Source organism: Osmerus mordax, chromosome 5 (genome assembly GCF_038355195.1).
Source record: "Osmerus mordax isolate fOsmMor3 chromosome 5, fOsmMor3.pri, whole genome shotgun sequence".
In the NCBI taxonomy this organism is placed as follows: Eukaryota; Metazoa; Chordata; class Actinopteri; order Osmeriformes; family Osmeridae; genus Osmerus; species Osmerus mordax.
In genome coordinates, this window is record NC_090054.1 from 12,962,245 (window position 1) to 12,990,102 (window position 27,858).

Here is a 27,858-nt window from a genome sequence, read left to right on the forward strand (position 1 = left end):
CCACACCCCCAGCCCCAGCAGCCTCCCCAGCCCCAGCAGCCCCTCCACACCCCCAGCCCCAGCAGCCTCCCCAGCAGCCGCCCCAGCCCAGTGCGGCCCCCCAGCAGCCGCCCCAGCCCAGTGCGGCCCCCGCACGCAGCACCCCAGCCTGCAGTGGGATGTCAGGCCTCGCTCTCTACGTGGCTGCAGTGGCAGTCAGCATACTGCTCACCCTCGGTGCTCAAGGTAAGACTCACTGGACGAACCTTTGTTCCTTTTGCTACACCGCCATCGCCGCTAGTTGTAGTTAGCTTCCACTGACTCGCCAGGCTACATCCACACACCCGGCCGAAACCAGAGGCTGTAGTTACAGGGGGAACTGCAGAATGACTGTTTTCGAGGACTCCATTGAACCATAATCATTTTCAAGGTGATTTTAAATGGATATCCTCATGTCTATTCTTTGATTTAATTGGCTATTATCTTACGTCTCGACCATAGTAAAGCTGCAGAGGATTGGCGGTGTTATGGGTTGTAAGAGCTAATTGAACCCAATTCCCATTCACAAAGACAGTTTTATAATAGATGTCACACTAGGACAACAGAGGTTGATTAGCTTCACAAGTCAATAGCGCGGGTTCAAGTATTCATGACTTTTGAGTTGTTTAGCCAGATTAGCATGAAGAGCTCTATTTCTGCCTTTTGTTTACGCAAGCAACCCCCCCACCCCCATGTGACCTAGCCCACATACAGAGAGATCCCTATCTTAAGCCATTGTAATTGCTGTGATCAGGGTGAATTAGCTGAGAATGTGGGAAGGGAGGGGGGGGGGGGGGGGGGGGGGGGGGGGGGTTGAGCTGCCTAGATAAAAGAATATGAATACAAAACACTCTCTGGAGGTAACAGGCAACATCCATTGTGTTGTGGGGCGTTATGCTAATTTGCCTTGCTAATCCAAGTACTGTTAATCCAAGCTCAGCCTCCCCCGTCACTTTCTCTGTAGCCAGCGCACTACGCAGCCCACCTAATCTTGTCCACTACATGAAATGGATGCGGCAGTGTCCTCTCAATGAGATTAGACCATGTTGAATGTCATGTGATTCTGCCGTGATAAAGCAGTTAGCCGGGCGCAGCCCCCGTAGCACAGCGCTCTCTCTCTCTCTCTCGGTCTCTCTCTTTTTTTATCTCTCTCTTTCACCGTCTACCTCTCTCTCTCATTTCCATCTCTCTTTCTCTCTGTGTGCCCCTCCCCCAACCCCCTCCCGTTGCTTAACGATTCAGGCATCACGGCATCGGACCAGGCCCTCTGAGTTATTTACCTGCCGTGCATGTTTATGTTTACATGGCCATGTCCGACGTCGGGAGAACACAAAGGATATCTTTACACGCTGCATGGGGCCTTGTGAAAGAGCCTCCCTCCACGGCCTCATGTTTCTACTGGATTCTTTCTGTCTGTGTGGGTCTCTCTCTCTTTCTCCTCCCCCTCTCTCCTGTCTGGGCCCAGAGAGTGACTCACCCCGACGTCCATAAAGCCAGGCTAGGGGCCATAAAGAAGCATCTCTCAGCCTCGTAAAAGGTCACCTTTAACCAGCCAATGAGATGTGAAGGCAAATAGCGGGAGCTGATTACTCTGCGAGCGCAAGCCTTTGAGGAAACATGCACACACACAGACGCACACAAACACACCCCTACCGACGCACACCGGAACAGATAAGTCGGGGCGAAACCCGGCCGCAAGTGTTAAACGATGGTGATTGGTTCAGGCCGAAGCTCTGATGCAGGGGGCCGCGGAGTCCTGTCCCTTTATCAGGGTGTCCACATTCCCTGTTGTGGTTTGATTCCGCTGTGTTGACTTTGGTGGCTCCCTGCTCTCCGGCCCCGGAGCCTTCCCCTCTCAGCCTCTGCTGGAAGCCGAACCCAGCCAGGGGCCGCCTTCCTCATCCTCTCCCTGTGAGGCTCAGTCATCGACGGGCATGACCCGCCGGGGCAAGCCCATCTCCTCCTCTCGCTCACTACAGGAAGCTGTTGGCTTGATTGCCGGCGCTCCGTGTCCCTTTTAGCACATTAACCGTTTCCTCCATAGCACCATCCCCGTCGTTACAGGGCTGCGGCATACTCCAAACACTCATTGTTCTCCGGAAAGAATCGTACTCCCATGAGGCAGCTCTTTTTTTTTTTTTTTTTGCCTTCCCTTCCCTTTTTGTTTTGTAGCCCAACCTGCTATGTAAAGTGAGTGTCAAAGCTGGCACAAACCAGCCCTTCATAGCCGTGTGACAGGGGGCACTGAAGTAGCTGCTCATTGGGCACGAGGAGGCTGTAGGAGGGGGGGGGGTCCCCCCCCCCGCTGTGCTGGCTCCTGAATGGCCCCTTTCAATTTCACTCTTTTCTTCCTTACCCAAGAAGGTGTCACCAGAACCAATTAGAATTCAACCAGAGTCTCACCCAGGGGGAAGAGAAAGTGTTTTATAGGTCTAGCGCTTTTTTGTGTGTGTGATTTTTTTTTATTGTCTTCTGTTGTTTTCCACGTGGGAGACGTTTTAATGGGCGCACGGCTGCAGTTACTTGTTAAATACCTTTTCAAGGTGCTCTGCTGTTGCCCGGGTAGCATCGCTGCTGAGTAAACCTGCCTCAAAGTTGGCCAGCAGTCCCAACTGCTGATTGAAGACTCATGTCTTATTTGGTTTCTATTGAAAGAAAACATGATGCAATCATGACACAACACGTCATGAATAATATGTTGCGAGTCATATAAAAAGCTGTTCGGTTGTTTAGGTTTTTTGTCGGTGTCGTTATGTGCTTTGGCAACACTACACAGGCTTTTGCACAGAAGGGGTGGCAGGGGTTAGATAACAGAACTGCTTTGCATCATCGCATACCGGAGAAGTATATCATCCCCGTCTCTCTTCCTCTGTCACTGGAAGTGATGGAGCTGAAACGAGAGACGAGTGGGTGATTCACCCTGTTGTTGTTTTTGTCCTTGTCGCGGGCCAGCCGCCTGCCCACGTCGTCTGACGCGCCCCGCGCGACTTTCTATCCCCGTCAGCTAATACCTCCCCGCTTCTCCTTTTCCTGCCGACTCACCCCGGACGGGAGAGCTGTAATTTCACACAGCTCGTCCCTCCTCCTCCCCCGGGCCCGCCTCGCTCCCAAGGTCAGGGAGAAAGGTGACATGGATCGTCCCAGGGGTGTACTGTGCGGCTGGGAACCAATCTCTACCTGCTCCCCTAAGCCCTAGCCCAGGACTTTAGCGAAAGGCAGCTTTCATTTCCTGTGTTTGTTCTTCAGGTACCCGAGTGCTCCGCCGCCGGCCCCCGTAGGTGGCCCGGGCTCCTGGAACACGGTGCTCTCCTCCCCCTGACGGCCGGGCGCTTTTCGACCAAAACATGCGCCGCTTGCCCTTTAAGAGCCCCGGCTGCATTCCACAGCCCTGCAGACGGGGGACGGCGGGGCCTCGTTAGCGAGGAGCGTGCTGGCCCTTTAAGAGGCTCCAGCATGTGGCTGACTGGAGATGGAGAGGCTCATTACTGGGGGTGCTCTGCCAGACCTCAGACTCCGCCGTGACTGGCGGCAGAATTAAGCACACATGTGGAGGCAAGAGGCTGAGAGCAGGCGGCCATTTCCAGCCCCACTGACAAGGGCCACCACCCCCCCCCCCCTTTCCTCCACCTCCTTCTCCCTCCCCTATCAATCAAGGCCCCCACCAATCGCAGATCTCCTAGTTGGCGGACAGGGCTGGGAGGAGGTGGTGGCAGAGGGTTCGGAGCGTCTTCGCTAACAGAGCCAGCCAAAGAGCAACAGAGACCTTGAGGCTTCAGGAGGGGAACTTTTAAATCTTCCGTCAGCGTGGTTTTAGTGTAGGTACCCCCAGTTACTGAGGAGAAACCCACCCCTCAGAACTCCCGCAGGTCTCTAGGCGATAAGTCATCCAAATGTTTTTTTTTTTTTCTTTTTTCGGGACGTGCTTACTCATGACTATCAAAGAGGCTTTCATCGCCTCATCAAAGTGTGGAGTAACCTCCCGGATCAGCCCCTCCCCCCAATTCCACATCAGTCAAACATGACTGACGCCTCTCCGGGCTTGTATTTTAGACCTATCACTGCTCCCAGTGGGAGAGACAAGGAGCGGAGAGGGAGAGGAGCACAGGGAGGAGGAGGAGAACAGGGAGGAGGAGAAGAAGGAGGAGGAGGAGAACAGGGAGGAGGAGGAGGAGGAGGAGGAGGGAAAAAGGAAAAATGGAGAAGGGGAACGAGCGGGAGAGATCTACCATCGGCGCTCTGGTTTCTATTTGGGGCCCGGCCCGTTTGATCCGGTTCCAGTCTGCTGTGCGTTTCTAAGTTTCCACCACCGCCTCCCAACACGGTTCTGTGCCAATCTGACATCGCTGAGAAGCCGGCTCTGACCGGGCCCAGAGCCATGCCTCCACTTAAGTACAGTTTATTAGCGGAACAATTTCAGATATTATTTTGATCAAATCTCTCGTGTGCTATATCGTTGACTAGGGGTCTAGACTATCTGCCTCCCACTCCCGGCTTCAGTTCTTTTTGTGTTGGGGGGGGGGTGCGCTGCGTGCATGTGTGTTATCGATCGAAAAAGGAGAGGGTGTAGGGAAATAGTTGATGTGTGTGTGTGTGTGTGTGTACCACACAGGGCAAAACAGAGCCCGAGTGTCTGTTCTCACCCCCAGGAGGGGTGTCTGCTCGGAGCAGCGTGTCGGGAGAGCTGGACTCCTGTAATCTCCTTGTTCTCCCCCCCCTCCGCTGATACCAGGCCCACATCAAAGCGGCGGCTTCACAGCTTTCTGAGGCCCGCCCTGCTATCTCCACCCAGAGAGACGCTCCACTTCCATTAGCTCTCTTTTTTTTCTCTCTCTTCTTTTTTTCCGGGTGTTTCCGCCCCGTCGCCGCGCAGATAGCCTCGGCCCCCTTGTTTGTACAACAAATGGATGTTTGTTCTTCACCCTGATGCCCTCCGCTCCAGACTCCTGCCCTTCTGGGTTCCCAAAGAAGCTGTTGTGGTGTAGAGTTTGGCCCTCTGTTGTTGACACTTCAAAATACAAAAAAAAAAGAGTTGTTTTTCTCCCTCGGAGCCTGGGTATCTTTATTGCCTGCCTCCCATTTTGTTGAGGCGGTGGCCTTTTGGACATTTGCATTTTCCATTGACTACAGGCATCTGTAGGACGACCGTCTGTCGCGCGTCTCTGCTTTTAGCCCACGTCCCTCCGCCAGGGAAGTCGCCACAGACTTTTCAGTACAAATTAACCGTTAAAAGTGAATTCCGGCCCTAGTAGAAAGCTCTTATCCATATCGCTCTGCCCATAATGCTCATTTACCAATAGAATTAGGCTCACGTCGGGTACACAGTCTGAATACTGAACCACCGGGGAGATCGCTAGTGAAGCTATAAAAAAAAGGGAGAGAGAGAGAGGAAAACACAAAGTTACTGAGACGACTCCCGTGGTAATGGGGAGCTTGGAGAGGAATGCAGAGACTTGGAGGAGCTGGTGGAGCGCAGACAGAGCTTCTATCTCTGCCCGGATCTGGGCTCGGCCGCGGCCCAGGTTGTTGTTTCTTCTTCAAAGTGCAGGTTTTTCGCAGGTGAGCGCAGCCCTTTTCCTCCGGCCGACATGTCTGAACCGGAGAGCGCTGCGAGTCACGTCACGCTCCAGAGGAAGTGCCCGCAGCCGACCGCGCCGCACACACACACAGACAGACCTCACTTTGTGCTTTGTGCTACTTAGGAGCCCCGCAGCCTCAGGTCTAACCCTCTCCTGGGAGGCAGACGGGGGCAGGCAGGCAGGCAAGGAGAGGGGGGGGGGGGATGGAATGAAGGAAAGAAAGAAAGGGAAAAAAAAAAGGGAGGGGGAGGGTGTAACTAGGAGCGAGCCATACATCTTAGGGACGGTAGATAGAAAGTATCTATAGAAAGAGGGAGAAGCAGAAGGGAGTCGCAGGGACAAAAGCAGGGAGGGAAGAAGAAACCGAAGAGAAACAGAGAAAGGTGACCAAGGTGACATTCAGAGTAATAAGATAAGTGGGCCGGGGCCGTAATAAAGGATGACATGAGAACGAGGGGAGGGGGGGGCGGGGGGGGGGGGGGTTAGCAACACGAGAAGAGCAAGAACCAACAGTGATAAGGAATACAAAATGTCTCCTTCGGCAAGCACATGCTCTGTATTTAACGTGGCACAGGAGACCCGACACTGGGTTTTTATAACCTGACCTCTGCCTGACCTTGGCTTCCTGGTAGCTGGATTAACAACAGCCCGATCCGCCACCTCCTGGAATGGGCCTTGGGCCGCTAACAACGTGTCTGCACATTGGCTGTTTCCCGTTTCTTTAAGGTGTTGTTAGTGTCGAGATCCTGGCGTCGAGCTTGCATCGACTCCCAACAACGTTAAAAACCGACTCGGGCCATCAACATTTGCAGCAGTCAAACCACACAATTATTACAGCGAAAGAATGCGGCCTAATGGCTTGTAATAGCCTTGAATTTGCCTCCCGTCCAACCGAAAGCCTCTCCCCGCTCAAAACATTTGTTTTCAATTTCGTATCCTGACGAGGTTTAGATGGAGACCAGTGACAGTGGACAGAGAGAGAGAGAGGAGAGCCGAGCGTTGCAGTAGTGATCTGGTGATGGTGATGGCACATGCCTGCGATGGCCCTGACCGGACACCAGAGTATAAATAGCCCTCAGACCTTAAATGGGTCCCCCCGCATCACACGAGTGCACACAAACACAACCTGACTGCACTCAGAGGGAGCCTAATAACCCCAGAGACTGACAGGGGATGAGCTCGCTCTGATACGGATGTGCACAATGCCATGGAACGGAGGAGGGGAAACTGGAAGCAGGCTGGCTGCCTCATACAATACCTTTCAAGGTACTTGTGCGTTGCTGGGTACAAGGAGTGTGGATTAAGCATCTTGGGTGATGGGGCTCAGGTTTATGGCCCAATCTGTGTTTGTATTTGCGATTGTCCGTCCCGAAAACGCATAAATGGCGCGCGGAGAACCGTTTTCTCTTGGCAAACACCGTCCCGCAAATGGAGAGAAAAAAAAAGATGACTGCTGCCGTTTTTAACTGTCATTATAAACAAAGCCGTTTCTCCCCTCTCCTCCTCTCCCTCTTCCTCCTCCTCTTCTTCCCCCAATTATTCCCCTTCACCCCATCCTTCTCTCCCCATCCCCTCCCCTTTCCCCTCCCTGTAGCAGGTCAGAACCCCGACCACATGCTCCACGGCACAGGGGCCAAACACGAGGGCCGGCGGCCCGGGGACGACTCGACGGTGGCCCCGGAGGACGCGGCGCGCTTCCTCAGCTGCCACTGCTCGGGCCACTGTCCCGAGGACGCCAAGAACAACACGTGCGAGTGAGTGACCTCAGAGCCCCACGTTCAGCACCCCGCCGCTTCCCCTAGTGGCCCGAAACCACTGGGGGAAGTTCAGGGGAACTTTGAATCGGACGTTTTGAGAGGTCCTTTGGCACTGCTTCCATTCCCGGAGCGCGTGATGTCACCTTGTGCCCTGTGTGTGTGTGTGTGGGGGCGAGTCGGGCCGGCGTTATTGACTGACCGCGTGTGTTTTTGCAGGACGAACGGCCAGTGTTTCGCCATCATAGAGGAGGATGAGTACGGCGAAGTCATCCTGACCTCAGGCTGCATGAAGTACGAGGGCTCGCACTTCCAATGCAAGGTAAGCCCCCAGGAACGGGCTGGGGTTACAGAGCGGGAGCAGGTCGTGAAAAGAACCAATCATTTAAAATCCTGTCCCAATTCCGGTAATAACCCGATCCTGATGATTACGGGGCCCGTGGATGTCAGTCATGCGGTGGGAGCCATGGCGTCAGCGTTTGAGAAGCTAACCTTAGTCCCTCTGGAAACATTCGAGGCAGAGGCTTAGCGCGTTCATGACTCACGTTGCCGGTTGCGACTCTCCCTCCTCAGGATTCACCCAGGGCCCAGACCAGGAGGACCATCGAATGCTGCCAAAAGGACTTCTGCAACCGCGACCTTCAGCCCACGCTGCCTCCCCCTATAGAAACCAGTAAGGCTCACCGCCAGCTACACGCTTAAACGGCTAGCTAGGTGTTTCACCCAAGTCAAGGTGGAGGAGAAGTCGTCTTAGTCTGAGTGGAAAGCGTGTGTTTTTTTATTGTTGTTTTTTTTTGGCCCGAATGTTTTTCCTGAGAACAAAATGAAAGGGCTTGTTCTGGGGGTATTCATGTCTGTCGTTCTTGTTGTTGTCTTAGGTTCTTACTTTGGCAGTGCCCACTGGCTGGCCTTCTTCATCTCCATGACGGTGTGTTGCTGCACCCTCGTCTGCATCACTGTGGTCTGTTACTACAGGTAAGAGTGCTGAGCAAGGAGATCTGGCCTAATCTATCTGATCGAGTACCCCTTTCATATCTGCTTTTCGGAATAAGCCCGAGCGCCGCCGCTAGTTAGGAGCGGAGCCAGACTCGCCGGGCTGATTCGCGGTCTGGTTTCACTTGTCCGCTCACGTGACCGTGACCTTTGGGATTGACCCCCGCGTGCGTTCCCAGGTACAAGAGGCAGACGGAGAGGCAGCGTTACAGCCGCGACCTGGAGCAGGACGAGGCCATCATCCCGGTGGGGGAGTCCCTCAAATACCTCATCCACCAGTCCCAGAGCTCCGGCAGCGGCTCCGGGCTCCCCCTGCTGGTAGGAAGCCGCCGCTACACTGGGAGGGGCCTCGCTGCATGTGACCGGGGGGGGGGGGGGGACTGATAATAGACTGGGGTTTATTTTGGTGCTGTCCCCGAATACAAAATACCAAGTCAAAATAGTAACACAGTGTGTGTAGGTTTGGGTCTGAACATAATGGCAGATGGAGTCCCACTTTGTGTGCGGTCAATGCCGAGTCATTTTTTCATAAACACTTACAACAATAATGTACTTGGTACAGAGCGTCAGTGGCCGAAGCGGGAAATGCGCGGTATGAAAACATGCAAATCTCCAGTCGTTTTGCGAGCCGTGTTCAAGCGTCCGTGGCTCCTCCTCTCTCTCTCCCTCCCCCCCCCCCCCCCCCCCCCCAGGTCCAGCGCACCATCGCCAAGCAGATCCAGATGGTGCGTCAGATCGGCAAGGGCCGCTACGGCGAGGTGTGGCTGGCCCGCTGGCGTGGGGAGAAGGTGGCCGTGAAAGTGTTCTTCACCAGGGAGGAGGCCAGCTGGTTCAGAGAGACGGAGATCTACCAGACGGTGCTCATGAGACACGAGAACATCCTGGGTACTGGGCTCTCCTCGACAGTTGACTTGTTTGGTTACCGACTGTGAATCGAAAAATAACTACTGGAAGCGTTTCTCCCGAAGTTAAACGTGCAAAATGCAAATTGACTGCGACGCGTTACCTCAGTGCTCGCGGCCTACCTCCTCAACACGTCTCCTAACCTCCCCCCCTCCCCCCCCCCCCCAGGCTTCATCGCCGCCGACATCAAGGGCACGGGCGCCTTCACCCAGCTCTTCCTCATCACCGACTACCACGAGAACGGCTCGTTGTACGACTACCTCAAGTTCACCACGCTGGACGCGCAGGGCCTGCTGCGGCTGGCCTACTCGGCGGCGTGCGGCCTCTGCCACCTGCACACGGAGATCTACGGCACGCAGGGCAAGCCGGCCATTGCCCACCGCGACCTGAAGAGCAAGAACATCCTGATGAAGAAGAACGGCACGTGCTGCATCGCCGACCTGGGCCTGGCCGTCAAGTTCAACAGGTAAGGAACCCCCCCCCCCCCCACCACCTCTGTCATCACCACACAAACATCCATTGGGTTTAGCTTGTGTAGCCTGTGACTTCACAACCTTATGCCTGTCTCCCCTCCTCCTCCTTCCCCCCTTCCCTCCTCCTCCCCATCCTCCTCCCTCCTCCTCTCCATCCTCCCTCCTCCCCATCCTCCCCATCCTCCCTCCTCCCCATCCTCCCTCCTTCCCATCCTCCCTCCTCCTCCCCATCCTCCCTCCTCCTCCCCATCCTCCCCCATCCTCCCTCCTCCTCCCCATCCTCCCTCCCTCCTCCCCATCCTCCCTCCTCCTCCCTCCTCCTCCCCATCCTCCCTCCTCCTCCCTCCTCCTCCCCATCCTCCCTCCTCCTCCCTCCTCCTCCCCATCCTCCTCCCTCCTCCCTCCTCCCCATCCTCCCTCCCCATCCTCCCTCCCCATCCTCCCTCCTCCCCATCCTCCCTCCTCCCCATCCTCCATCCTCCCTCCTCCTCCCCATCCTCCCTCCTCCTCCCTCCTCCTCCCCATCCTCCCTCCTCCTCCCTCTGTCAGCGACACCAACGAGGTGGATGTGCCCCTGAGCAGCAGGGTGGGCACTCGCAGGTACATGGCCCCGGAGGTGCTGGACGAGAGCCTCAACAAGAACCACTTCCAGGCCTACATCATGGCCGACATCTACAGCTACGGCCTCATCATCTGGGAGATGGCCCGGCGCTGCATCACAGGAGGTAGGCTGCACACACGCACACACACACAGAGAGGCACGTCTCATCAACTGTCCAACAGCTAGTCAGTCATATATACTGTGTGTATATATATATATATATACTAAAGCCCAGGACTTTCATTGAAAAGTTGCTTCAAAGATGGTAGCTTGCGTTAACCTGCACCACAGTGAGGGGCTATTCATCGGGTCTCAACCCCTCCTTCCTCTGACTGTTTACCAGGCATCGTGGAGGACTACCAGCTGCCCTACTACGAGATGGTGCCCTCGGACCCGTCCTACGAAGACATGCTGGAGGTGGTGTGCGTCAAAGGGCTCCGGCCCACCGTCTCCAACCGGTGGAACAGCGACGAGGTGAGCGCTCGCTTCCAGTGACGCTCCTCGTCGATACAGGATGTGCCGTATAGTTTGTTGAGCGTCAGGCTCTGTGTGAGAGGCGTGTCCAGTGTTTCCCCCAGTGGTAATGCGGGTATGTAAAGCAGGCGCGTTGTGTTTGTCCTCCAGTGTCTCCGAGCCATGCTGAAGCTGATGTCAGAGTGCTGGGCCCACAACCCCGCCTCGCGCCTCACCATTTTACGAGTCAAGAAAACCCTCGCCAAAATGGTGGAATCGCAGGACATCAAAATTTGACCTCCCCCCCCCATAACCACCACCACCCAGACCCCCCCCCCCCCCCCCCCCCACCCCCCCACACGCCCCACCCCTTTCCACCCCTCCACTGTACCTAACACAGCATGACTGAGCGGTTTGGAAGCAAAGTGTGAGACAGAACTACAAGTCCCATGATGCTGAACACGACCCCTCTGCTCTGGAGGGCAAGAGAAGCGGGGTGTGGACCCATGAGAACCAGGACCCTGTCGCCGGGGCCTCGAGCCCCCTCTCCCTAGCCCACACACATCTCCACACAACCACAGCGGGCAGAGGGAAACGGCCGTTGAGGATGGGCTGTTCTCCTACCCAGACTCCACCAGGTCGACGCTTCCCTCTCATTGGCCGGGAAAGGAAGAACCGGGTCTTAGGACGCAGGGTGCCGGGGGTTTTGCTGATGCTTTCTGTGAAAGCCAATCGTGTTTCGCGGCTCTCTGGCACACGCCTTTGAAATGGTTGACGGACAGAAAGGATTAGCCACTCAGAGGCGCCAGAGGCACGCTCTCCGCACGCCGCCGCCCCCCAGCAGGCCTCGCCGCCACCACCCGCCAGTCACGTTTTCATTTTGCTGTCAACCGTTGAAATGCCAATTTTGTTTTGTATTTTTTATCTTCAGGACACTTCTTCTCCTGCCATATCGAAATATATCTTGCTACTCCTAAAGTAGAGAAATTATGGAATAAGGTACTATAATAATATGTGAATTTAATATGTAAATACAATTGTATCGATAGATGCCGTGCCTAACCCTTAAAGAAAAAAAAAGAATATGCTGCAATGTTCTTCACGTCCAGTGGACTTCAAAAACACTACATGCTTTAGGAGCTACGAGCAACACGAGACTACCAAGGACTTTAAGACGAGGGCGTACCTGACTTGCCTTAAAAGAAAAAGAAGAAAAAGCTGCTTCCTAAATGCAAACCTCGGCTCCACATCTTCACGAAACGCTCGGTCGCGCTTGAACACAAAGTAGGATGTCTTGGGAAGAGTTTCGAGTCTTCGTGCTGTATGGAAAAAGCGCATGGTAAGAAGGGGGGTAGGCAGTGTGTGTGTGTGTGTGTGTGTGTGTGTGTCCATCGTCAGTGTAACTCTTGTCTGTCGAATATGTTCCTCTGTAAATATGCCCTGAGGAGGAGCGTTGGCAGTCAGGATACTGGAGCTCAACAGCGGAGCGGTTCGGTGAATTCCGTGTGCCCTAACCCACACGTTGAGTGCGGAGTCGGTACACATTTTGAATATTCACCGTGTCAGTAGAGCATTTGCCCCGACCAATTCTCACACACCACAAAGCCCTATGTGGAGGAATATTTTTATTTGTTTTTCCAAGCTGTCACTGTGCTGAGCCAATCCACTCTGCCATAGACAGACACTGTTGCTTCGTGCAGTCTTATTTATTGCCATGCTTCTAGGTAAACGATCTGTAGGTTGCCAGTCTTTGAAACGATGCCAATGTCAAGAGATTTTATCATAATGCTCACAATCCACATCCGTTCCGAATAGAACCAATGTGTTAACTTGAAGTCCATAATACATGGCTGACACAAGACAGTAGTAAATTACATCGTGGCTTTAAACGAAAATGTTGAACTTTTAACAGTGAACAAGAGGACAAGTTTCTCAATAATCTTTCATCAGAAAAAAAAATAATTAAAACGACAGCCGGTAGAGAATCAAGTTAGGGACAATCCTGAAAGACGGCGCACGGCTATCCTCCATAACTAGGAAACATCCACATTCAAATCTAAGCAAGTGTGCACATTCAGAGTGATGCCACGATCAAGCCAGTAAACGCTAAGTATGAAGAACGAGCGAGCTAGTCGTTCCCTGCGGAGCCCCTGGTGTCGGCGAAGAGGAAGTGAATCAGGAGGCCCGGCCAGGGGAACTCCTCAAACGTTCCTCCCCGTCTCTCCCGTGTCTGTCTGCCTGCCTACCCCCTCGTACGCATGGGGCCACCGCTGGCCTCGGCTTCCCTCCTGTCCAGAAGAGAACCCATCAAACATCTCGTGTGTCGCACAGCCTGAGCAGAGCAGCGCTCGTGGGGGTTCGGCACGAGCGGCGGGCCCATCCTGTCGGCCCGTGTGCATGTCTGCGTAACGAGGGCGCGGCACGTGCGCCCACCCAGGAGTGTGACCAGGTCACAAACGGTATGTCCTCTGTGAATTTAAGCTAACCGTACATATGGTCGATATTTAAGTACGACACCCGAGCAGTAACTAGTGTTTTTCTCCTCTCTTTGTAATATGCAAGAAAATAAACATAGAATAATCTCTAAAATGTCAATCTTAAATGTGTTTTGTACAGCATCTGGTTAAAAAAAAAAAAGGTGCCTTATGAGTTTACCAAGGAAAGAATACTCTGTATACATCCTGTCCAATGTATCAATTTTTAAGTAAATAACCTTATTTTAGTACACAACTTCTTGGCTGGTTTCATGTTATTTCGGGTTATGTACAGTGTGGTGGACAAACTGTTATGTTCACGACCACCTGCTGAACAATGTCCATACTGACATATACTGCACCAGGACACTACATGTCTTTGGGGTGTCACACATCACTTTGTCAGATTTTTTATTCCATGTGTTTGAGAATCATTGTGCAGAAAATATGGCATATCATAAACAGTATTTCAACAACTTGCGTTACTAAGTTAAAGTAATATTTGACAGACATTTTCATCACAACCCATGAACCCCTTATATACACCTATTCTTCCAATACAAAGGAACTTAAAATGAGTGCCATAGCAGCTAAAAGTTTGTTTACTTTCAGTTCAGTGTCTTTTCCCTAGTGGCTCTTTGGCGCCCTCAGGTGGTTTGGTGAAGCAGTAGCCCGGCAAAGGAGCTCTTTTTGGGATATTCTGTCGCCAGTGTCCCCCGCAGAAGTTCCAGATACATCTCCTCGTTCTTCTCCAGCTGTAGGAGGGCCACACGGGTCACAGGACTCAGCCCTGGGGCCTCCTCGTCATACCGAATAGCAAAGTCACCAAGTTGTCTTCTCAGCACTACCAGTGTTGGACCAGGTCTGAAGTCCAGCGTCAGCACAAATAGGTAGACCCCCTTGGCTGGTGCCTTGAAGACCCCGGAGGTGGTCGAGTATGCCTGGTCATGGTTTAGTAGTGCCGACTCAAACAGCATCAGGTTCTTTTCGCTGACCCTGCTGAAGGAGTCAGCCAGGAACAGGAGAACATTGTTTGGGATCTTGGGATGTACTGGGAGGAGAAAATAGTCAAGTTTTAGTTTATAATACATGGTCTATTTTACATCAAGAGGATGTCATTCACTAAATGAAGCTCAAATGAAGACCTAAACACTAGTTTGACCTTTATGTCTGAACTGAAACATCTGTTTGGTTTCTTTTTCACTAGGGGGCAGTGTTGTAAAATGAAGCTAACATGGGAGCAGAGTAGGGACTCGACAACAGTCATATTTGATGTCTTTTTCTCACACAAGATCTGAAAAACCTTCCAAAATATCAAAAGAAATTACGGTCTGAAGTGCATACAAGTATTATTATTTTTTCACCAGTGATTGAAAAACGAGGTTTGCATCCTACCTGAAGTATCTCTCCTACTCCGCATGTTGACTCTCCCTCCTTCCTTCTTCTCCTTTCTCGTTTTCTTCCCTTCCTTCCTCTTCAGCATGGCCCACAGTTTGTCCAGGTCCACTGTGCTCTCCGAGCCCTCCAGCCCCTCCGAGTTACTGAAGACGTTCTTGAAGACCCTCAGGTGGTCTTCCAGACCCCTCCTCAGCCAGACCACCTCTGCCTGTAGTGTGGCCTCCTCACCACTGGTGGGCGCCTCTCGGCCGCGGCTACAGTTCGAAGGGCAGGGTCTCTCCTCTAGTTGTCTCACCTTCATCCCCAGTTCTTCCACAGATTTCTCCAGGCTCCACAGGCTCCTGTCTGAATAGTCCTCTGCGTCCAATGTCGTCTGGCGAATCCTCATCTGCTCCACGCTCCTGTCCTGGCCGCGAGAGGCCCAGTCGGCTAGCACAGAGGGCTGGTCAGCAGCTGGGGTGTCCGAGTGAGACGTCCCCAACAGGGAGGCGAGGCTGAGGTTCTGGGCCTTTATTTGCTCCTTCATGTGGTGGATCATGTCTTTGAGGGCCGGGATGGAGTGGGCCTCCCTGTCTCTCAAAGGCCAGTCCAAGAACTCCAGCACCTCCTCCCCCAGGAGCATCTCCAGCACGTCCGTGTGACGCAGAGCGTCCTTCAGCAGCGCTGTGAAGGAGCTGGCCAAGTGTCTCATCTCTTCCTGCAGCCTCACGTCGGCCTCCCTCAGGCTGGTCACGTCCCTCTTGCCGTCGTCTGACGAGGTCGCCAGATGGGACACGTTGTGGTGGAGTGTCCTGGTCCGCTCCTGCTCGAAGGCCAAAGACTCTCTGACCTGCTGGAGCCCTTGGTGGAGCTCCTCCACAGAGGGTCCCCAGACGCCGTCCGTTACCCAGTTATCTGCCCCAGTCTCCGAGTTCCCATCCAGAACAAGGCGGTTATCGTTAGCCAACTCGGTCACGTTAGCCAAACCTTGCTTCAGGTTAGCGATAGCGAGCGCGTACGCCTTACAGTTGCAGTCTCCGGCGTTGCTAACGTTCTTGTAGAAGGAGGAATAGAGATAGTCGAGGTCGATCTCCATCTCCTGCAGTTGCTCCGTGTGCTTGGTCAGGTTGCCGGCCAGCTCGCTGACTTGGTTCACCACCGTCACTTTGGCCGCTTCCACCTCCAGAACCGTTTCCATGAACTGGACCTGGCTGTTGCGGCCCGTCTGGACAATGTCCTTCTCCAAGTCCCAGAAGGTTTTCTTCAGGTCCCGGATGTTCTCCTGAGCCGTCTCCAGGTCCTCCACCAAGGAGTCGACCTTCACCGTGTTGTTGATGACCTTGTTGTCCAGGCGGGCAATGGCTTCCCAAAGCGAAGAGTCGTCCAGGGACAGGGGGGTGTGGTGAGGGGGCTGGAGGGGCGCCGGTGTTTGGGCGGAGGTTCTTTGGCCGTCCCTCACGCTGCTCAGGTCCCTGTGGAGCTCATCGTTCAGACGCTCTTGTTCCAACCTCATGTCTGACAGAGTGACATTCATGGTTTGGAGGCTGACCTGGTAAGGAGGGAAAAGATGGCCTACTTAAGAATCACATGGCACGTTTGATTTTCACGTAGGGTTTAAGTTGACGTTTTTGAATAAACGTCTTCCCACCTTGAACCCAACTTTTACTTAAATAAAGGAAGTAATATCGCATTCTTATGTATATGAATAATGTTTATTTGAAGCCTGAATGGAACACGCGAAAGGTTTGTTCCGCCACAACCAAGGTTCACTAACCTGCAACATCTTGTGGTTTCTCTTCAGCTTCATGTCCATGTCTGTCTTGAAGGAGGTGAGGTTATGGTGCAGCATGACGTGCTGGGAGTGCAGCCTGTCCTGCATCTCAGCCTGGTGATTCGCCAGCTGCCTCCTAACCTCTTCTATGTGCTGAAAGGTCTCCTCCAGTTTGGCTTCCGGGGCCTCCCCAGCCCCGGCACCCCCCAGTGCCTCCTCCTGAACATCCCACTGGGTGCTCCTGAGCATGGCCATTTCCTGGGAGAGACCCCTTACTTCCTGTGTGAGGTGCTCCAAGGTCCGGTTGAAGCCTTCCAGGGCAGGCCTGAGTTGGTCCATGATCCGTTCCATCACGTGGGACACGAGGTGAGGGGAGAGGGTGGCTGGGTAGGGATCCAAGCGATCCACTTCCTCCTGGTGTGGACCTGAGGCAACCAAACAGAGGAGTGGGTGAGTCTTCTTGGTCTACTTGGACCATTAGATATGTGGTCAGAGCAAGGCTCTGTTCATTGTTTGCCCAGACCTCCACACTCTGTGTGTTGTTGTCGGTTGTAGCACGAAGAATTGTTCTCCACATAAAGCCGTTTATATCAATTCTGATATCGACTCGCAAGAATGCTCAAGGGAGATTGGTCTCCCACAGAATGGCTTTGTTTCAACAACATTCGTTTAGTTTCAACAACGAAACTGTGTTTTCAAAGTCAAAAGTTAAGTTGCCAAAAATAGGAAAAACAACATGAAACCCAGCTATTTTGAGCTGTATATTTGGACATCTAATTTCCTTTATGTATTGTTTTTCATGACTGAACTTCTTTGTTTACGTAAGAGCCCAGTGGTGTTGGAGGGGGGTTGAGTTCCATGGTAGGGTAGTCCACCCTTGAGACATCCCTAATGGACATGGTTTCTTCGAAAATGGTCAGATATGTGCCTGCGGCACTCCCATATCTTTCCTATTAAGTGTGTTTGTGTTTGTGTTGGTGACTCTGGGTCACACGCACAAAGCACATGTATGGTCTTCAGCATGTGATTTGACATGTCTGTGCGTGATTGTGTGTGCAAGTGTTTCCAAATGTGGAAGTATGTTCCAGGGTCTATTCTGTTTTTTATATGCTGTCACCCTTAAATCTGGACAGAGTCCAGGGCCTCCATTCCATGTAGTTTCTGCTTGTGCTCCAGAGTGTTTTATAGAATCAGAGAGCCTTTCATGGTTCAAGGCTTGTTTTCTTAATAACCTTTGAAAGACCCACAATTCATGTAAGGAGACAAAAACTCCACTTCCCACGTGCTGTGGCCCTAAGAGGTCAAGGGTCAAAAACTGTGAGTTACACAGAGTGTATCAGGTCACTGCTGCCATGAGAGTTTTACACAGCTGGAAATATTGAAGGTGTTTTGGAGTCCAGAGAAACACTGTTGTTTTTTCCCAAACAAGGACAGTACTACTTATGTCATTGGAAGTAAAGCTTTACCCCAGGATCGCTGAGTGTGTTCCTATAACAATAGAACTGACATTATATTAGTCTTGCCGTCACCACTATCCCACCGTGAATTACATCATGGGTCAACACAATGTATGGAGGGAGATTTCTTCCAGAAGAAAGAGAGGATTTCCTGCTGAGGAAGCAGTCATGTGTTGGGAGGGGAGTGACTGAACACAGGAGGTGTCGCTGAGGGGGAATGGAGGAGTGGAAATGTCCTCATCTGTATTTTCCCTTCTGACTTGCTCAACTGTCCAGCCTCGCATAGGATGTGAATGAGACAGGGCAGCTGACTAACATACAAAAACACATTGCATTTCAGACAGGATTTTGCCGAAGGCTGATTAGTCTGTTTCTATATTGGTGGGGTTTCATGTTGACGGTGATGTAGTTACCATGTCAATGAATGCTTATGCTTTCATGAAAGTGTCTTAATAGAATGGGATGCGGCAGTTACACAATATGAATGGTCACTCCTGTCATACAATGCAACGGTGATTGTTTACTTGTCTTACGCAGTAACCAAATCAGTATCGATGAAATACTTAATGGATTCCAACTTACCCCTAAAGGGGTCTTCGTGATGGGGGTTGTGAGGGACAGGTGTGGGGTGTGGATGGGGATGGCCAGAATGGGGGTTGCCATGGCGAGGATCATGGCCGTGGCCAGGATGATGGGAAGACCCTGCGGACGCTGGGTCTGTGTCGTTGTTGTGGCTCTGGAGCGGCTGGCCGTCATACAGCTGACTGCTAGACGCCTGGAAGTCGTTCTGTACCCGCTCCACCTCTCCAGCCAGGTGGGGGATTATGGACTGGGCAGCTAGACAGGCAGGCAGACAGACAGGAAGGCAGGCAGACAGACGATCAGACACAGGCCGACAGACAGACAGATGGATGCAGGAACCGACAAAGCTGAGACGAACCTACGGAGAGAAGTGAACGTCTGAAATGCTCAATAGACAAGTGTTCCTACACTTCTGAACGGTGACTCACAGCTCAGTCCTCCTCCGCTCCCCTCTCGGACCCCCCCCCCCCCCCAGTGGGTGTGCACGTGTGTTTTGCATCAGTTCCTGATGTGTGTCGGTCGAAAACAATAGGTTTTTGACTCCAGTGATGTTGAAGGCATTATTGATGTGGGACCTTTGCAGTTGAGGAAACCCCCTCAATGAGAGGCGTGGAGGGACCGGGAGCAGAGCGGCTGATAGCGAGGGGGAATTCTGCCTCTCTCTTTCAGCCTTTATGTTATTGACCCATAAGTCGCCCTGAAAGGTAAGGGGTTATTTTTAGGTCCCTCGTGTTCGTCCGGTTTGAGTCATTTTCCCCATCGTAAGTGTTTACGTGTATGAGTCACTGTGTGTTTGAACGATCGTGGCCCGGGTTAGAGGACCGAGGTGGGGTTTGTTGGGTTAGGCGAGGCGAGGGGAGTTTAGGGCGGGGTCGAACACACACACACGCACACCCTGGTCCAGCCTTGGAAGACAAAGCCCTGAGAACTGTTCACACACCCTTTCCTCCCTCTCAGGGGAGGTGGCGACCTTCTGACAGCCTGCTGCGAGGCACAAACTCCCTGCTTGCCCCCTTGGCGTTTCCTTGGTTTGTTGAAGGTTGCAGCTAATTGGCTAACAGCGTTTAGAGAATGGGGAGGGTATAGCCCAGTGATTAGAGAACTTCAGGGCAGATAAAAAGGTCACCGGTTCAAAAACCTACCATACTGTAGAGGGGGGGGGGGACGAGAAAAACGAGTATCCGTCAAGTACCTGTGTCGTAATATCCTGTGTTGCCTGGAAAAGACACTGCGGTCAGTGTTGGGTCAGCAGGATCTGGGACATGGCCTGCAGCGACTGGGAGAGGGACAGAGGGAAGGTGAGAGAGAGAGAGAGAGGACGGCAGAGATTGAGATTGAATTTCCACATTGATGTGCAGTCGAAGCCGAAATAGGTTAGGAAGATGGAAGCGAGGGAGAATGGGAGAGGAACACAGGGTGAGGAGGTCACTGTCAGCCTTCGTAGACTTGTCTTCTCTGATAGGTCTCTCTCCTATTCCAGATTTAGGGGTCATTAAAACGCACAGCAGGAAATCTGCTGTAAATTAGTTGCTGAGAGAGACTAAAGATATCTGTTTGTACGTGATAAAAAAGAGACTTGACAGAAAAAAGAACCTTGTCAGCAAGTAATTCCACTTAGCATCAAGAGTGGGCTTTTTTGCACAAGGAGGCCAGGATCCAATTAATGATCCAAGCCAGACATTGACAGTTGTGTGTTGAGGTGCTGAGGTGATTGGTGACGTCACGCTACCTGTTTCTTCACACTTTTGGCCTGCATGTCCAGGACAGCAGCGCCACAGCAGAGCTGTGATGACCGTCTGCTTCTCTCTGTACACTGGCCTGGTGGAGAGCTTGTACCTACACACACACAAACACACACAATATACAAACATTGAAGTCTGCTTATTTGAGGCGCAGGATTCGTGACACAACAGGAATCTCAACAGAAGATTGTGTGGTGTCGGTGACGTCAGAAGGGATTTCCGGGTGTCGCTGCTTACATGACCAGCTGACAGTCGGGCGTGCCAGTGGGACAGCGGCTCTGAGACTTGATGGTGTATTGCTCTTTACCACATGCCACCGGCACGGTGACAACCCGGCGGCTCACGAACGCGCACCAGTTCCTGGAAGAGAGAAAATCACACACACACACACACGCATACTGTCAGGCCTTTGGCATGGGGGTGATCTCCATGTATCGCTGCAGGAAGCCGGGTAGACCGATGAGACCGTCAGGTGTCCAGAGGGCTACGGTCCCTCCCCCTGTGCGCTCTGCTGTCTCGCTATCTGCTTGTTTGCTTTTCTCTGCTCTTCCTTCCTGTTTCTCCAGGTCATCGGGACAAACATTTCATCGTCTCCACAGAACCAACAACCTCCTCTTCTTTCCCATATCATAGACAGCTGCAACAAAAGTAATTACCGGAAACATGTAACATTCATTTTATTTTATTTATTTAATGCTGATTAATAGTCAACATGAAACCAAAAATAGAGTTCATTAGCGCAGACTTTACATCCTTATTTGGGAGTCACGGGACACATCATTCTGTGTTTCTCTTTTATGGCTCCTCTCTCTCCTGACCTGTATCTAACCCCCTGTAGATGATAACGGGCTTTACTATTTCTACTGCCTGAGTCACGGCAAGGGCCAGGGTAGAGTCAATTCCCAAGGGTACAGTGCTGAAAAAAGTTCTCTGAATCATAATACAATGTTAGTGCTCTGTGTTCAATGACTGAGACCATGAGAACACAATGCTGTCTGACGGTACTGGTTCTAAATATTGACTCAAATTCTTTTTGACATTGCCAGGACTAAATTGTTAGACTGATCAATGTAAAATGGGTTTTATTGTTATGACTCTTTTTCTCAATGCTAAAGCCTTTTTCTGGAACTTCAAAAGATTCAACAGGCATGTTTATCCGTGTACTCTGACCCTGTCTGTTGTGGCCAGGCCTGCGTTAACCTGCTCCAGACTAGAGCTGTCTAAACACTCCGGTAGGGGAGACAGACGAGGGCCATGGGGTCAGGCAGGAACAGAGGTAGGGACCGGCTCACTGACGCTGACCCAGGTGAGACAGGTGTGGACTGGGGATAGATTTCACCTCTCCTGGGTGGCCTTGTCTATACCTACCAGCCAGCGTGTGTGTGTGGTGTGTGTGTGGTGTGTGTGTGTGTGTGTGACAGAGAAAGAGAGAGAGAGAGTGTGTGTGACAGAGAAAGAGAGAGAGAGTGTGTGTGTGACAGAGAAAGAGAGAGAGAGTGTGTGAGAGTGTGACAGAGAAAGAGAGAGTGTGTGAGAGTGTGACAGAGAAAGAGAGAGAGTGTGTGATAGAGAGTGTGACAGAGAAAGAGAGAGTGTGTGATAGAGAGTGTGACAGAGAAAGAGAGAGAGTGTGTGATAGAGAGTGTGACAGAGAAAGAGAGAGAGTGTGTGATAGAGAGTGTGACAGAGAAAGAGAGAGAGAGTGTGTGATAGAGAGTGTGACAGAGAAAGAGAGAGAGTGTGTGATAGAGAGTGTGATAGAGAGTGTGACAGAGAAAGAGAGAGAGTGTGTGATAGAGAGTGTGACAGAGAAAGAGAGAGAGAGTGTGATAGAGAGTGTGACAGTGTGAGAGAGAGAGAGGGGGAGAGGTGGTTCATGTGTCTTTCTTCCGCATGGTCGGGGGGGACCTGCTTGCTGGTTTGCCTGTGTCTCCTGCAATCAGACGATGTTCAGACGTGAGGACGTCTTCAAGGTTCAGAGTTTGGGGGGTGGTGGAGGGGGGGGGAGGGGGGACTCGGGTTGCAGTGCTTAGGAAATGTGAGAGTGGTGTTTGTTCTGGCTCACCTTGCCGGGCCAGCGAGTCACATGGAGGGCTATGAGGGGCAGGGCTAAGTAGGGTTGTCTGTTATGTTTTGCCACTCCCTTCCTGGAACACGTGCTGGTCAAGGGTTAATTACATCTGTGTGTGGGTGTTTATTTGTGTTCGTACAGGATGACAAGTTGGATACATCTGACCCGTCTCACCGATTGAAGGTTCAAAAGATTTCCAGGCAGTGTGTGCATACAGTGTTACCCCATCCTTCCACCCCCAGCACCCCCCCCCCCCCCCCCCTCCGTACCGTCTGCCTTCCTTCCTCCAACCTGCCGCCCCCCAACCTAACTCCCTCCCTCAACTTCTTACACACAGCACGGGCCGTCCATGGGACTCCCAGGACCCCTCATTGGCTCGCTTTCAACCCCAGTGTGTCATTGACTTACTAATCGCTGCACCCCTGTCCCGGGCCAGACCAAACAAAGGCTCTGAAGCCGCAGGGGTGCAGCTGGCGATGAGGGGAGAGGATTAGGCCACAGTCTGGCTCGTTTCCACAGCGACGGGGGAGGTAGTAGCATGGGCGTGGCCCTGGCTTTGGAGTGTGGCCATAGTCTTTTATGTAGTATAGGTTGATGTGTTGGGATGTGAGTTTCTAATACAGAGACAAAGGGGTTTGTCAGAGCCAGGTCCAGTTGTAATGGGGAGAGTAAAGGTGGTCACCCCTTCTTTTTGCTTTAAACACAGACGCGTTTTCTTATGGCTTCCAGCCTTCACTTTGAAGGACTTTGAAGATGTTTGCTCTAGCTGACTTAGGGTCTGAGATAAAAGTGGTGTCACGGTCCGACAATAGGCTTGTATTTCATCAACCGAAAGAACAGGGACCCCTGAACCACACACCCACACACACGCGTACACACACACACACAGCATCCAGCACCTCCGGAGTGTTCCTCCACATACATTCTAAACAGAGCTACTGCAAACAAACTGACCTCACAACTTATCATGCTCGATGAGCGCCCTGAGAAAGAAATTCCAAGACTAAGAGTTTGTCCCTTGTCATAGCAAAGGAGGTTGGCCAGGCCTCACATCCGTTCTATTCAAGGGGCTGCATGTAAACTGAGAATGGGATGTTTGGTGAAATAACTGGTGGGTCACTAGTTCTTTTGCCTTGTGCCCTGTACAGTTTATTTTGGCTGCTAGTGTGTCATAAATAACCATGGAAGGGACTTTTCCACGTATTGATATTGCAAAACAGAACGAGAACATGCAACTTCTGGGAACACGGAGGTCTGCGCCATGGCGTTTTGATGAACTAAAGCACACTATAGTTCATCAACGGAGAATAGTCCCATATAAAAGGCTGGCCAATTGCATCAGCGTCAATACGATGCTGTGTCATCGGAATTTTGGCATTTTGGGAGTTATGTCTATTCTACTGCTATCCACACACATGTTGATACCACGGCCTCACTGTTTTACCAGAAGTAACAATGTCTTCCATGTTGTGTTAAAGCTGTCCTCTCCGTGCTCTGAACAGACAGCCTTGCTGTCGGCTCCACCCTGCTGCCACGTGCACATCCACTTCCTGCTCGGTTGTGACATCATGGAGGACCATCTCTGGAGGAGTACAATGGCTTAGGGGCACCCCCTCCCCACACACACACACACACACACTGTCTACAGAGTCGGCTACCTCTTCTCCGGCTCCAAGCAGGAAGGAAACGTCTGACGTGCTCACACAGCACCTCATCCTGGGACCCTCAGCCACGGAGCATACCCACGGGTATCCACAACACACACACACCACACACACACACCACACACACACTAAGTTTTTATATGGACACACACACTCTCCTCTAGGAAGGATGCTGTTGTGTGTGACCTTACTCCTTAACCCCCCCCCCCCTCTTTCCCCACACACACACTCCCATCCTCAGTCTCTTTCCCACTGCCCTGTTGTCTGCATATCCGTTGGGCGGGGGGGGGGGGGAGGGGGCAACCCCACATTCACTTCTCCGCGACACCCGTACGTGACGGCCATGATAACATTCCATGTCTCTGGAACATAGGATAGTGCTGGGTGGTTCCGTCACCCAGCCTGGCCTCTCTCATACTGTAATCAGAGGGCCACGCTGTCGATTAGGCCAAGCAAGTGGGAGTGTTAGCCAACAGCCAAGGAGCACCAGGTCAACTGCAGTCTTTGTACTGCTTTGACCGAGGTCATTTGAGAGAGCTGAATCATTTGTGCTTAGAAAGCCCCCCACGCTAGACCAGATGCTCCTTCTTCTCCACTCCTTTTTGGACTTCTTTCCCAAGATGGGACGATTATGGGATGGAAGAGATTTGTTTTTGTTGGGTATCACATACATCTCTCGCTTGTTGATTGTACGGTACAATGTCCTGACTGTGCTTCGCTTTTTTGGGGGGGGGTCTTTGGAGGGATCAAGAAAAGCGACATTGTTTCGGAGCCCTCGATGCGTTTCGGGAACGCCGAGGACCCTGACTGCTGTGCGAGCTGCTGTTGATGCACAAAAGGAAAAATAACCAGATGAGTACGGGGATCCCGACTGCCACAGAGCCAACACGGAGTCGTGAAACCCGAGTGTATACAAAAGCTCTTTGTGCCCGTGCCAGGGCCGGCGCGAGGGCAGCAAAGCACCCTGGGAATCAAAGGAAGCGGCCGATTTCCTGAGGGCATGTTTGATGCCGGCGCGTCAGCGAGAGCCAGTCGTGAGCGGGGAGCTGAAGCTGCGTCTGGCTGAAACATGTGGATGTTTCGGCTGCTGTGGTTGTGAGTTTGCACAACGCAGTCCAGCAATGCATGTCTTTGCTATTACAAAGACCCACTGTGTTTGAAAATAGTACAGTCCCACACTTGACTGAATTTGACTTTGCTTTACCTGCAAGATTACACCGATGGAGCGGTCCCAAAAAACACAGTCAAACAGCGGTACCTCGAATACTTTTATCTAGGCATTTGACCATGAATAGTGGGTGGTGGTGGTGGTGGGGGGTCGGAATGCACCGTCTTCCCGATATCCCAGGAGGGGCTGAGGAGGGAGGCGGATGGGACGTGTTTCCGCTGTGGAAGCTGGAGCAGGGAGATGTAATCAGTGAAGCCCCCCAGCAGAGCCCCCCGCCAGGGGAACTGGACTGGCTGAGAGCTCCACGGACAAGCAGAGAGCACAATCATTTGTGTCTGGGGCTATGTCTATTGAGAGCGTTTCACCTTACCAGATGAATTGTATTTGAATTCTGTAGGTCCAAGGTCAATGGCGATGTGTCTGTCTCTCTATGAGAAACATCATGTGTGGGATTGAGGTTCGTTTCACAGAGTTTCAAAAGTTTGCCCATCCTTCACCACCTTGTTTTGCAGGCTGATTCGGGTTCACTAAACTCCTGGTCTAAACCCGCTCCACTCTCGTTCTGCCTGCCTGCCTGCTCCAGTCCTGTTGAGGGGATTTCTAGTCTGCAGGTCCACTGCTCTCCACCCCTCGACGTGGCCCTTTCACAGCCCTCCATGCGTACCGAAGCTTCAGGTCTGTCCAGACCCCCCCCCCCCCACCACCACCTCCTCCCTCCCTCCCCACCCCTCTCCTCCTCCACATTCCACCTCCACCCCCCGGGCCGTCCCTCGCACATTGTTCTGCACCAGAACCGGGCCAGCTAGCACGTAGAATAGAGGGCACACAAAACCCAGCAGTGGAACACACAAAGAGCCTGTGGGGGGTTCACATCCTAGTCTGTCAATCCACCAAGGCTGGGCTAAAACGTTAGCGTTGAGGAAGAATGCCGGAAAGTTCCTATGGACGCAAACACGCCAATAACACGCTACTCCAAATGACCCCAACACTAAAATCAAACGGCATACTTGACCTTTTACAACCTCCAAGGTTCTTCACACACGCACTAGGGTTTAGCCTACTTCACACAGGTTTGAGTTTACCATTGACCTTTGACCACTGAACACCAATCAGACCCACCGCATCAGAAACATCTCAGGGCCACAACCGTTCACTTATTCCAAACTCAAACCTGCTCCCCATTACTGTTAATAGTGGTGGACACGGAATAAAGCAGTTCCTTTAGAACCTGAAAAAGTGTAAGTGGGTCCAGCTCTCAAAGAGGGCTAATCGCTGGTTGTTTGGGTTGGATCCCCTGGGAGTCTATTATCAAGGAATCGGGAGGGACGGGGTGTAATTTGAAGTGTAATGTATGTATCTGGGTTAGAAAAACGACAGCGTCCACTGACTACTTGCTTTAAAGGGAAAGATCAAACTCGAGCAACCGTTCAGAATCGCTAAGTACAGGAAGACCCTCGCTAGCCCTTGTATGCTTTCAAAGCCATTAAGATAAATGACTCCTGATTAGGGCTCTGGTAAGGAAAACCATGTGCCTGTTGTGTAGAGGTGGTGGAGGTAGTCTACGTAGCCACAGCCGAGTGGAAGCACCGTGAGTTTGTATACATATTTGTCACAGTGAAGAGGGTGCGAGTAAATGTTTGCTCAAACACTTTGTCTCTGTTTGGTTTCCCACCGTTGGCCTAGGATGTTTTCACACTGATTGCAGAGGAAGATGGAGGAGATAATATGTTTGCACATTGGAGAGGTCAGAGAGAGTTGAGTGGTGGTGAAGGGAAAACGTGTGTCGGGGTGTGTGGAGAGCAGCATCGTGTGAAGCCCCCCACGCCCTCATAAAGTTGGGTTTCTGGGGCCCAGTATAATGTGAGAGGCTCCACACTCCACCTGGGTGGTGCAGTTAAACACATGCTGGCAGACAAAACAGTTACGCTACCCACGTCTTTTGAAGAGCATGCATTAAATGTGTGCGTGCGGGTGTGTGTGTGTGTTTGAGAGAAAGAGAGAGAGAAAGGGTGAGAAGGAGAGGAAAGGGAGAGAGTTTTGAAAAAGAACATGTGTATTCACGTTGTCTACACGTATGTGCCTGTGTGTTTTCGCAAATCCACAGGTGCTGTTTTCACCTATGACTGGATCGATGACTCTCACAGTCAAGTCTAAAGAGCAAGCTTGCCTGTTCAGACAGCTGAGAGAGATGAGCAACAACAACCAAAAAACACTCACCCCGTGCGGGCTGGATAGTTCCCTCCCTCTCCTGGCTTGGGTGCCACCTCTTCCTCTATGCCCAGGGGGGGGTGTCCATCCTCATGCCCATCCTGGGGCTGCACACGGGAAGGCCCGTTCGCATCAGGTCTATGCCCGTACCCGGGGATGTTCTGTAGCTGAGGGGGGTTATCGAGGCTCCCGGGCTGGAGCCTCCCGACCCCAGGCTGCCAGCTTCCTCTGTCCAGGTCCTCTTCGTCCTCCACCTCGGGGTCTCGGGCTCTCACCGCACAGTGGGCCGTCACCAGCAGCCCCAACACCAGCACAAACTCCCCCACGGCTGTCATGACTGCCTGCTCGCTCTGCCGGTCCTCGCGCTCGCTAGCTGCCAAATGGATCTGAGGCCTCCGAGGGACTGCTGTTTGTTTTTAAAGAGTTGCGTTTTGGAACACCCCGCCTCCCCCCCCCCCCCCGGGTTTTTTTTAAGAAGAGAAGAAGAAAAAAAACAAGGCCCCGTAGACCCCTCCCCTTGTTTCCTTCTTTTTCTCTTTCTCTCCAACTCTCTCTCTCACACACACATGCACA

General features: G+C 52.3%; 2 protein-coding genes across 4 annotated transcripts; one reads left to right on the forward strand and one right to left on the reverse strand.

Moving 5' to 3' along the window:
• The first annotated feature begins 112 nt into the window (after nucleotides 1-112).
• bmpr1aa (bone morphogenetic protein receptor, type IAa) lies at nucleotides 113-12,408 on the forward strand. Of its 2 annotated transcripts, XM_067235627.1 has the most exons (11): nucleotides 113-225; nucleotides 7,189-7,348; nucleotides 7,568-7,670; nucleotides 7,922-8,021; nucleotides 8,227-8,323; nucleotides 8,521-8,659; nucleotides 9,034-9,226; nucleotides 9,413-9,710; nucleotides 10,267-10,442; nucleotides 10,662-10,792; nucleotides 10,943-12,408. In XM_067235627.1, exons 1-11 carry the CDS (start codon nucleotides 159-161, stop codon nucleotides 11,066-11,068), a joined length of 1,590 nt encoding a protein of 529 aa, XP_067091728.1. In that variant the 5' UTR covers nucleotides 113-158; the 3' UTR covers nucleotides 11,069-12,408. The 2 variants fall into 2 exon arrangements, with proteins under 2 accessions (XP_067091728.1, XP_067091730.1); XM_067235629.1 differs by lacking the exons at nucleotides 8,521-8,659; nucleotides 9,034-9,226.
• A 1,073-nt stretch (nucleotides 12,409-13,481) lies between these two features.
• Nucleotides 13,482-27,650, reverse strand: mmrn2a (multimerin 2a). Of its 2 annotated transcripts, XM_067235626.1 has the most exons (8): nucleotides 27,295-27,629; nucleotides 20,412-20,534; nucleotides 20,162-20,268; nucleotides 19,625-19,708; nucleotides 18,433-18,687; nucleotides 16,397-16,818; nucleotides 14,641-16,171; nucleotides 13,482-14,296 (listed from the first exon to the last, which is right to left on the reverse strand). In XM_067235626.1, the coding sequence occupies exons 1-8, from the start codon at nucleotides 27,618-27,620 to the stop codon at nucleotides 13,893-13,895; spliced, it is 3,252 nt and encodes a 1,083-aa protein (XP_067091727.1). In that variant the 5' UTR covers nucleotides 27,621-27,629; the 3' UTR covers nucleotides 13,482-13,892. The 2 variants fall into 2 exon arrangements, with proteins under 2 accessions (XP_067091727.1, XP_067091726.1); XM_067235625.1 differs by lacking the exon at nucleotides 18,433-18,687 and having other exon boundaries at nucleotides 27,295-27,650.
• Nucleotides 27,651-27,858: the final 208 nt, after the last annotated feature.